General features: G+C 41.9%; 1 protein-coding gene across 1 annotated transcript; it reads right to left on the reverse strand.

The window, feature by feature from the left end:
• Positions 1-902: 902 nt before the first annotated feature.
• On the reverse strand, positions 903-7,440 carry e2f8 (E2F transcription factor 8; the record flags this gene model as incomplete). Its single annotated transcript, XM_079216565.1, has 12 exons — positions 903-1,679; positions 2,474-2,808; positions 3,497-3,635; positions 3,878-4,135; positions 4,307-4,790; positions 4,980-5,061; positions 5,153-5,359; positions 5,544-5,681; positions 6,148-6,309; positions 6,466-6,780; positions 7,023-7,176; positions 7,270-7,440. 12 exons carry the CDS (start codon positions 7,438-7,440, stop codon positions 1,512-1,514), a joined length of 2,613 nt encoding a protein of 870 aa, XP_079072691.1. The 3' UTR covers positions 903-1,511.
• Positions 7,441-11,791: the final 4,351 nt, after the last annotated feature.

Consider the following 11,791-nt stretch of genomic DNA (forward strand, 5'->3'; position numbering starts at 1 on the left):
CTACTCGAGAACATGACATCACTCAACAGCTATCGCTTGGTTCAACTTTCATCAGTTCAGTCAGAACATTGTTTATCTCACCAATGTCCACTGATGGACGTGAACACTGCTGCAATCAACCCTGTGAAGTCTGGAGTCTGCACTGCATTGTTTCTAGTGATTTATGAGTGTTAAAGTCGACATATTGTGCTAATTTCTCGGTTCTAAGAGATATTTTGGGTTTCTACTAGAACACATTTACACTTTAATGTTCAAACGACGTCTTTTTTTTAATGAACTGGGACACATTTAGAGTGTCAGTGTATAAAACCGTGACAAAGTCCAATATTGTATAGTTGTATTTTCATACTTTCACACAATTCTTTACGTTATTTAGGGCTTCTTTATAAAAAAGAAACTCCCTTTTTACGATATGGGATCTTGTAAAGTGCTTTACAGAATTGCTTTGCAAATGTTTTAGGAGGAAGGTGCAGTCAACACATTTGTTGAAGCTCAAAGTTGCACACAAAACTGAACTTTAGGTTGTTTACAAGAAAACTCCTCAGGTCACCGTTACACCGACAATGAGTGATTTATATTTTTGTCCACTTGGGGTGGCGGGTACAAGTTGTGAACACAGCATTGAATTTGATCTATTAAATTGACATGTGAACTCATTAGCAACAAGTTGCTTATTAGATCAGAATCGTTGCTATAGGCTGAAACTATTCCTTGATTAGTTGATCAACTGTTGCTCAGTCAAAACAAGCAATTTGAAGACGTCACCTTGAGTGATGGGCAATTCCAGATGAGCATGTTTACCTATTTTATACACTAAACGAATGATAATAAGTAATAAAGACGGCTATTTCCAATCAAATAGTTGTGGAGACGTAAACCAAAACAGCAACATCACACCGTGATCATAGAAAATAAATGTATTCAAATTCAATTATCATTTTACATTTAGCAAGACATCAGAAAACAAAAGTGATATAAATTAAACTCATCTGATTAATATTAGAATCACACAGTCACATATTCTTAACAAATTCATTTTTTTTTTTTTTAAACAGGGGTAACAGTTAACATGTACATTTGTGCAAAAGTCTTCATTAGATTTAACTTTGAGACAAAATGATCAATCAACAATGTGCCCAATCAAACCCGTCTTTCGGTCAACAACGTCCACGTTACGTTGGTAATTTGAAGAAACAAGGAAATCACCCACATTTAACAGAAATAACTACAATAAAAACAGAAGCAACAAGAAAATGAATTCTCCTCCATTAGGTCATGCAGATGTAGTCACAGTGAGCATGACCACAGTGTTCATGAGTATCCGGAGAACTTTATTCAAACTGTGTCCTTGGGGCCACAGCCAAAGTCTGCATGGCAGCTACTTTTAGAGCTGGCTGTGACCAGAAGGAAGACGACGAAATGTTCAGAGGTAATGACCACTGGAAAATGTTAAAAGACAGTCACCCACCCACAACATACATAATGTACACAGTCATCCGGTGGGTTTCCCCTCAGGAGTCCTCAGTGGCGACGTCCAGCTTCCTCTGAGGGATGTAAACCGTTTTGGGGTCCAGGTGTCCGGCGGTGGTTACCATGGCAGCCAGGGGGGAGACGGGGACCGGCGTGTGGAAGAAGCTTTGCTGGGGGAGCCCCGCCCCTTTCGGGGTTGTCATCAGAGGCTGCACAGACAATCTTCAGTTAGTCTACAAATTGTAACGAACGAGTTCAACCAGATCAAAAGCAACTAGCTGAGAGTCCTTGTTGGAAACTACCGACAGCCAGGTTTGAGGTTTCCTGATGCAGATAATGCAAAAACGAAACTCTCTGCATGACTAGACACGTAGACCTAGTTCTTCACTCCTGTTTGTGTGAGCCTATGTATTGGTTCACAGGCTAAATGTGGAAAAACTCCTGGCGTCTTTTAGTGTATAAATGACCAAAATATATAAATCGACGGGGTTGTTGAAGAACATCAAGTACCAAATAGTTACTTTAAGTCTGATCTGTGGAGTAAATTATAAAGACTTACTCCCTCCCCCAAGTATTTCAACTTGACAGTTAGTTGATATTGTCAAGTTGCTGTTGAACACAAAGGAGCACTCCCACACATCAGTATTGCACTTCCATAAAGTTGGGGCACTTGGGCGGGACGGATAAAAAAATATATATAAAAGCACTGGAAATAAACGCAGCAGAGGCTGATATTTTAGTCCCTAGTACTATTCCTACGACTTAAGTGGCATTAACTTTTTCCCTTAAGACTTGACGAATCTCCTTTGAAGACATTATACAAACATTTTCAATGGTAGATTTACAGATCAATCAGCCACCGGTCAGCTGTTTGTCAGCTATTTAATATTCAATGTAATATTATAAAAATACAGCATTGAATTTATGTATGCTGTCAATTATACTTCTTAGGAAAAAAACGTGATCAGCCATGATAATTGCTGTACATCTCTAGTTTTTTTACCTGCTGTACACTGAACATGGCCATCGGTTGCCCTGAAACAGACTGCTGGACCGGCACAGGGGACACCGGTTTGATGAAGATCATGCCTCTCTGCTGCAGAGCCAGCGGGCCGGGCAGGGTGTTGGCACACTCTGGAGTCTGGGGGCCGGTGAAAGCGTTTCCTGGGCCGGGGCCGGAGATCAGGCCCAGGTTCTGCAGGGTGAAGTTGAGGATGGCAGGACTAGGGCTGTGGAGGCGGTGGGCCTGCTGGATGGCCTGTGGCGAGGCAGCAGCAGCGGGTTTGTGAAAACGAAGACTGATGGGCGTGATCTCCTGGGCGAGGGCCGGTCTGGAGCCTGTGTGAGAAAATAAAACGGTTAAAAAAAAAGAAAGTGAATAGGCACTCTAATTTACCTACATATATTATACCTATCTAGTTATTGGCAAGTTTATTGAGCTACTAAAAACACAATTCTATAAAAAGGCATACTTTGAAGCACTGAGTTTGCTGCACGATACAGTAAAGGAAAAATGTTTTTCATTAAATTCTGTAATGTTATAGATTAGCAAATTCATTTTAATTTGTTTCTATGCCCTATTTTTCATTGGTCTCGCATGCACTTGTAATTTTGACAGAAAAATTAAATTCTAACTGAAAAGCAAAAACCCTAAAAGAAACTCACTAAGTAGAGTAATTGGCCATTTATAGATTAGTTTAACTATAGAAAATGAATCAAAACAATTTTGAAGATTAATCAATTGTTTAGGTCATTTATCATGAAAAAACAACATTTTCAACAGCTTCAAGTGATGAAATGTGAGGATTTGCTAGTTTATTTTTTATTTGTATCATTACATATTAAGACTATAACAGATGTACAAAACATTGGTCAGACAAATTGATTGACTGATCAACAAAAAAGGAGTAATACAATATTTAAATGAATTAATCGCATAGAATAATTTTCTACAATGGTGTGAATAAAAGACCAAATCTAGATGCACTCTGAGACCTTAAAAACAACATTTTAATGACGTCTTTACCTGCAGTTGGTGTTTGGTAGATGTTGTAAGTGGGAGTTGTGGCCCGGTTGCTTTCTCTGCCTGAATCTTGAATTGCTGAATTGTAGCTGATGAGGGACTGCTGAGAGATTGGGATCAGGTACCCGGCCGGTACTAAAGTCTGGACGGGCAGAAAAACAAATGTCACACACACACACACACACACACACACACACACACACACACACACACACACACACACACACACACACACACACACACACACACACACACACACACACACACACACACACACACACACACACACACACACACACACACACACATCCACAATGCCGTTGAACCGACAAGCTGCTCTGCTGTTCGCTGAAGCCCAGTCGGCACTGCGTCTTGTGCGTTTACCTCGTTGTGGAGTTGTCCCGCCGTGAGCGGGACGACTCTGACGGGCGTTAAACCGGCCTCGCTGTCCGAGTTCGCCGTCTTGTCCTCTTTGTCCAGGAAGGTCTCCAAGGTCTGCTCTAGTGTGTGATGGGCTACAGCGCCGCCGGGGGTGTTGACAAACTCCGGATCCAGGTGGAGGGCTCGGGATGAGGGCCGGCTCGAGAGCTGACGAGCCTTCAGGCGGGCCTGGAGGATGTCACACAGCTTTGGAGATGTTTCCTACAGGAAGGGAAGAAGAGAGGGTGGGAAATAAATAACTGCTTAACAAACATAAAACAGATGATACAAAAATCACATGCCGGTTGATGTTTATAATTTGCAAAAGACCTGCCACTTGCAACATTCCTTGAGTCAATCAGATCGATACATCAATGTAGATTTATGATTTACCTTACAGCTGGGGTCGGGCCTCTTGGCTTTGGAGGGGCTGCTCTCTAAGGCCGAATCTGAAAGCAACCGTTTGAGCACCAGCGGGCTGACGTCCGACGCCCTGAAGGCCGACAGGCTCATAGCTGCGCACTGGCCCGTGGGGCTCTGCCCGGTCTTGTCCTCAAAGGTCATAGAGCGCACGGCAAGGCTGGTCGGCTGCGGCCTGACCAGAGGGTTCGGCCGTGGGGAAGAAGACTGCAAGTACACGGCGTAGGGCATGGCGCCCTGATGCTGCTGCAGCAGGACGGGGATCAGAGGCGAACACTGGGTGGGGATGTAGGCGACGGAGCCCGGGGGCAGGGCTGCCAGCGGCGTGTTGGGGGTGAGGTGGACAATCGTCTCTGGGGTTGGAGTTTGTAACCGGGCTTGAGGCGGCTCCTTTAAAACAGAGGAGGTCGTCTCTTGTCTCATAGCAGCACCAGGCCTTGAAGCCTCAGATCCGATCCTGAAACGGAAGAGGGACTCTCATATAACAATCTAGAGATCTACAATGACCTCGGTTTTTCTCGGTTTGAAAATACTCTTCTGCACCAGCAGCGTTGCCATCTTATCAACTCCATTAATGGACAAATGCACAGATTTCATTTTAATAAAACTTTAGGCGGAATAACAGTCCAAACGGATCCAAACTTACGGTGACTTCTGGTCGAGCTCGATCTTACAAATAGCAGCAAGTTGGGCCATTTTGTTTCGGGAGAAAGAGTTTGATGAATCGCCTAGTGGCAAAAAGAGGAGAAGACTGTCATCAAACTGTTCACAAACATACACCAGACAAGTAGCCTCGCCCGGAGAGGCTTCTTTACTCACTCCTGACAGGACTGCTGGGGGCAGAATTGATCTTCCGCCGGTCGTCCTGAATGCTCTTTGCCAGCTTTATGAGGGAGGGGTGCCGGGTGAAGCTGTGTTTGGGCCCAGGCGATGAAAATAGCTTTTTGGCACAGTTGTCTAAAGACGCTCGGGACTCCAGAACACTTTTCTTCGTGGTGGAGTACTCCGATGTGGAGCTCTCCAGGTCTGAAACAAGAGGTTATCATTAAACATACATTCAGCAGCACTGGCAGTCAAGTCTTGAAATATATATTTCAACTCACATAGCAGTTTGCACATAAGAAATTAATATATAGGTGACGCCAGTATACCCAACATTCCCCCTAACTGTGTACCAAAATGTGAATAATAAGTAAATAATCTGCGATACCTTTGACTTTTGGGAATTCTTCGGGGCCGACCCATTCAAAGGCTGGTTTCCTCCCCCTGGTTTCCGTCACGTGGACTTTCTCGATGAGCTTCAGGCTACGCAGCACATTCGCAATATCATACAGCCGGCGCACTTTGGCTGCAAAACACGGGAAACGAAACGCAACAAGATTATCACCTGCAGATACAGAAAGACGGGACGTATTCTGACAAAATGCATGCATGTTATGGTTAAGTATGGAATGTAGAGAGTGCAGATAATAATAACACTGACTTTAAATGTGGTAGTAAATGTATTTTGTATATACTTTTTCAAAAAGGTTTAAATAACTTTACAGTGCAAGGAAGTTTCATGAACATATCAGGAAGAGACTGTATTCACAAGCACATTGAGGTCTTGAGACAAACCTTTTAACATCTGAATTTCCCACACATTCAAGCTACACGTGGGATCCGACACTAATACACTGCACAGACTATCTGAACGTAGTCTAATGTAAACAGTTTTTCAACATAACTTCTAAAACAAAAGACTAGCATCATTTTACTACAACCCTGAGAAATAATGAAATAAACCCTGTGTATCGAGCGGGCTCTGTACTCACTCTTGAACTTGTTCTTGTCTTGATCTGCGCCCTGGTCCTCTCCGATCAGGATCTTGGCGGCGACGTCCAGACTGACCACGCGAGGATCAGACACCAGGAAGAGCATGACAAACTTCTGGCTCATCACCCTCAGAGATTTGTCCTTCCGACTGTTAACGGAGGCTTGACAGGACAAACAGAAAGGACAAAATATATCAGATTACTGCGCCACAAAGCATGGATGTAAATGCCAATGACTTTTTTGTAATAAATATATTTAAAATAATGTAAATATTTATTCATACTAACTGAGGAATCTGGCCTCAGACAGTTTCTCACCTGCTTTGAACTCGACTCCCGGAAGCTCCACGAAGAAGAGCTCCTTCTGTCCCTGCTCCCCGCTCTCCAGCTCCGCCGCCTCCTCGTTCTCCTTCTCCTCCCCGTCCAGGTTGAACTCCTTGTCCAGCAGACGCTGCCGGATGTGTAGCATCTGCTGGCCGTACCGTTGCTCCTCGCCCACCTGCTTCAAAATGGCCAGAGTCTGAGCCAGCTTGGTCCGGCCGTGCCACGTGTAGCGGTTCTTGGCCGAGCGGCTCACCATGTGCAGGCTCTCCAGCACGTTCATGATGTCGTAGATGCGCCGGCGCTCTACGCCTGTGCGAACAGAAAATAAAATCAGGTTAATAACCGAGCTAGTATGATAAACAGTACAGACATTAAAAAACTTTGGAAAGCTACACAATGTGAATTTACCAATAGCGTACATGTTTGCATATATATGAGAATAAACTAGACTTTAAATTCACGACCAACGTGGACATTTTAGGGAAAAATCTGATTTGTTGGTGTGTTTTCATTTTGTTTGGTCCAACAAATAGGTGCCAAAGAAAACCTACTGAGCTCAGTGGCCACATCGTCCAGGCAGATGTCGTTGTTGAGGGCAGGGTTTGGGTAATCAGGGTAGCGGGCGAGGAACTTATGACAGAGCAAACCCAGACTCTTCTCCTTTCTGCTGATCATTTTCTCCGACTCTTCACCATTTTCAGTGTCCTACGGGAAGAGAGCAGAGAAGAAACATATTCATTTGAACACCTGGACTTATAAGCAAGCGTCCATCCTGTGCTCATGTTCTTCTTTCTGTACCTGTGACGCGTCAAGACCGTCTCGGTCGTCATTGTCCATGCACAGCTCCTTCTCTCGGTTCCTGATGTCAGGACTAGCAGCACTGATGAGCATTTTAAGGTTAGAGGTCGGCGTCCAGGGGTCAACGGAACCCACTTCCCTTCCTTTTTTAGGTGTAGTGAGGGGAGCCATGGTGAGCGGGTTCTGCACCGACACTGCACACAGACAAGATGACTTCCTTGCAGTATTTACCGGAACCTGGGGTGCAACAAAGCAACCATCCTAGACAGAAAAAGAAAATGATTAGGATATGCCAGACCATCCATGCCTACCTGGGTGAGGGAAATATCTGAGAAACTGAAATGGGATTTTTGTCATGGTCATGTTTTGAGAATCAAGTGCTGTAGTTGACATTTTCGACCTTAGAATAGGAATTTCATAAGGAATTGATCAGCTACGATTAGCTAGTCATTAATACAGTGATGGATTCAGATGTGATAAAAAAAAAAGCATCCAACGAACATAATTTCACGTTATTTTTAACAACTAGTTTAGCCGCGGTCTTAATTAGCATTAATCCAACTTGTTTTGTTTAAGGTGACCTACATTAATCATTATTTCCCTTACATATTCTCGGAGAAACATCCTTTGCCGCTTCTTCAGTGAAATAAATATATATATATAAAAAATTAAAACCGAGACAACAATAAACTGAACTATGTATGTACCGCTGGTTTAGCTAGATTACTTCCCGCCATTCCTTGAAAAAAGAGTCACAAAATATGTCTAACTCTAACCCAAACACCAGATTTATATTGGCGGTAACTGACGTGCATTCCATCAAATCGCCAGGGCCCAACGGACCCGGCGGTCCCGCCCTTTTTCACCGGAACCAGCCAATGGGAGCGCCGCGCGAGGCAGCGGAGAGGAAGTAGAAAGAACCGTCCCGCGCAGGTAAACAGTTTTTTGAAATCCTTGGCGCGGAACGTGGGTTCTGTAACAGCGGCAACTCGCTTTAAAACCGAGATAAGCTTCAGGTCAAAGTCTGAATCGTTACTACAATGAGAGCGTTGCATTAAAAATGTGACTTGTTCGGTTTCCCCCCCACTAAAGATAACGTTTGTGTCACGTAGCCAGCAGCAGGCGCCCACCGTCTCACGTTAACGTTAACAAACAGTAAAACCGGTTCATCCAGAAACTTCACATCCACGGCTTTTCTTTAAAAAAAAAAGACACTAGCGACGGTTTCGTACGTTACGTGGCCAACAATTGAAGCGGTTTATAAAAAGAGAAGGCGGCAACAGCGACACGAAAAGCTTCACTTAAATTATCCATTTTAGGACTCAAATAACAAACAAACACACATATGTTCACGAGATAAAACACAGATGCGTGCAGACTTACCCCAAATTCGTGAAACACGTCTTGCTCAGATGAAATGTCCCATCTTCACGGTAATGTGTTGTGGATATAACATTACGGTATTCCCTCAAAAAAGATAAACCCCGAGCGCTAAAAATGTAGATTTTAAATAGAAGAATAGAATCCAAAGCGTCAAAAAGAAAACATAAATAAAAGTGAAATTGTAACTAAATGTTCCTGTGTTTTTTATTTCCCTCTCTCTTGCTAATGAGGAGTGGCCTCTCGGTCAACTTTACTACAGATGTGAAAAGTTTGGGTGACCATCCTGACCGCCAGCATTCGGTCCCGCCCCATATGAGCATGCGCCTGCGCGCTCACGTCAAACGAGCGCGTGACCAACGAACGCTTCCTTCCTGCTGGGGAGAGGTGGCGGCCAGGATCCACGTGACGTTGCCTTTACGTCTCCAGTGTGATATAGATGGACATATCTATGACGAGATATTTTTTAAATATGAAAAGACAATGATAGGCCTTTGTTTTATACAAATTGTTCTTAAGTGTGCAAATGCCTCCTCTGTTTTGTGATCTCCCATAATATCGGTGTGATAATCTGTAAAGGAGCATGGCTGGATTAATCATTTGTGGTTCTCAAATGGGGACACATGAGATTTTTTAAGAAAATATTTAAAATTAGCATCCACTCACTTAAAACAGTGTTATTTAATAAATATTCAATAAAAATATAAGTGTAAATTCCTGAACTGAATTTGATATATTCTAATTTAAATCAGACACTGATGGCACAGCGCTGTGGATTACATCACTTTTTCAACCAAAAATGATTTGCGCTGGTCAGGGGGTACTTGGCTGAAATCTGTTTTCATATGGGGTACATCACGGAAAAAAGGTTGAGAACCACTGAGAGGGGCCTGGGTAAATGTTTTCTGTGCTGCAGGGAGGACATATTTGTGTTGGCCAACACCACTGTTGTTGAGGAAGGTTGGGACACGAGCAGTGTAACTGGAGCTGTGATGACAGAGGGTAACAGCCAATAGTATGAGAAAAATAAAGGCGCTCAGAACTTTGTGGGGTATAGGCCTGACAGGATGTGACTGATATGAAATAGAACTTTGATCAGATAGAAATAATTAGCTTTTTTTGCCTTTTAGAAAAAAATAACTGAGTCACTGTCTGTCTTCCCAGGCTGCCTCATCCCATTATCCCCTTCACTGTGCTTATAGGAGACATTTCAACAATAAATATGAGCAAAACAAACCGCTGATTACTCGTCGTAGCCGTAGCTATCGCCAAGAAAACTATCCCCATGAACTGGAAATCAAGGAATAACACACATATCACACGCTGGAGAAACTTAATAACATATATTTCAATGGAAAATCTAACCTCCTCCACCATTTACAATACAACCGAGCACCACTCCATCTGGTCATCGGTCACTATGTTTTTACAAACATGACACCACCCATCCTATTAATATTAAAATTGAAAGTTTTTTTGGTCTGAAAACCAATTGAAACCCACGTACATGCGTACACGCATACGCACATACACATAAATCTGCCCTCGTCTATGTATTCTTTTTTCTTTCTTTTATTCAAAATTGATGTCTAAGGCCTTTCTATACATACCATACATTTAAGATGTCCCTCTGTATTTATGAGAAAACACATAATTATTGTTTCTGCTTTTATGTATTGCCAGATTTTGGATGCTTTTTGTCGTGGCATTTTTCTTCATAGAAATGCTCATCAACATGGCCAAGGGAGTCTATTGCCATAAAGGGAGTTACCTCAGCAACCACTGGAACAAGTTTGATATTTTCATCAACTCTGGAGGGTGAGTATCCCACAATCTGTTTCTCCCGGGGTTAAAGAAAATATACACGATCCTTCACTCTCAGAAGTAGAGAAACCAAAAAAGTTTAGAAAACAGTTCAGAGAAAGCGTTGCTCCAAAAAGTTTTTGCTCCTCATCTCTTGGCTTATATATGAGCAGACTGGTTTCATATTCATGTGAAAACAGAAAAAACTAACTTCTCATTTTCTGGGAGGGGTCCTGTAAGGATAGTAGCCGTTTGGTTCTGATTGTAGGGACGATGGAGACGATTCCTTTATTTCAGCTAATTAAAGGGAGTGTGTTATCGTGCACAGCAATGGGTTATTTGGAAAGTATTAGTAAATGATTGACCCGTAAAATAAAGTATTACAATCGCCTTTGCAAGATCAGCATTTCATCGCCTTCGTGATCATGGCCCAGTTTGTGCTGGTCAACCTGGTGGTGGCCGTGTTTCATAAAAATGTCCTGTGACGTTTTGTTGAAAGAGTTATATAATACCATATATTGGGAAAATGTAGGCTTTGTCTTTATTTTACGGACATTATGCAACACATGACCATTAATTCCAATTGATTGTAGCCACCAAAGAATTTCAGTAAGTGTAGAGCAGATCAAATGAACATGAAAACGTGTGAAATGTATAGTTAAGCATACAAAGTTTCCAATAACAATAATGCATTTTATTTGTATAGCGCTTTAAAAAAAAAAAAAAAAGTACTCAAATGTAACTTTACAATGATAAACTGAAACAATAAAAGAAATAACAGAATAAACACCATATTACATAACAGTAAAAAACAAAAACATACATAACTGATAAAGTCAGAACAAATATGTAATTCAAATAAATGTCTTAGAACTTGCTCTATTTACATTTTTAGTTTGTATCAAATGAAACCAATCATCAACGTCAACAGCTCTTACTGTGATTTAATGTAAGATTTTACAAACGTTAAAGTTGTTATAAACCAACTTTGATTTCTGACTTTCAGATTTAAATACCTACGTGACAAAATATTATTGTAATATTTGAACAACCCTTATAACTTCTGTGTCCCCCCCTCTGAAGGAGGATCTAGGAAACGAAGCTGAGCCGGACCCGTTGTCTACAGTGGAGCGTCTGATCCCGTTAGAATACTTTATTGATTTAATTCCTATGTTTATGTTGTAAGAAGACATATACACATACATACATAAGATATATATATATATATATATATATATATATATATATATATATATATATATATATATATACACACATACATACATACATACATACATACATACATACATACATACATACACACACACACATTTGTTTT

Source organism: Taurulus bubalis (genome assembly GCF_910589615.1).
Source record: "Taurulus bubalis genome assembly, chromosome: 4".
Taxonomy (NCBI): Eukaryota; Metazoa; Chordata; class Actinopteri; order Perciformes; family Cottidae; genus Taurulus; species Taurulus bubalis.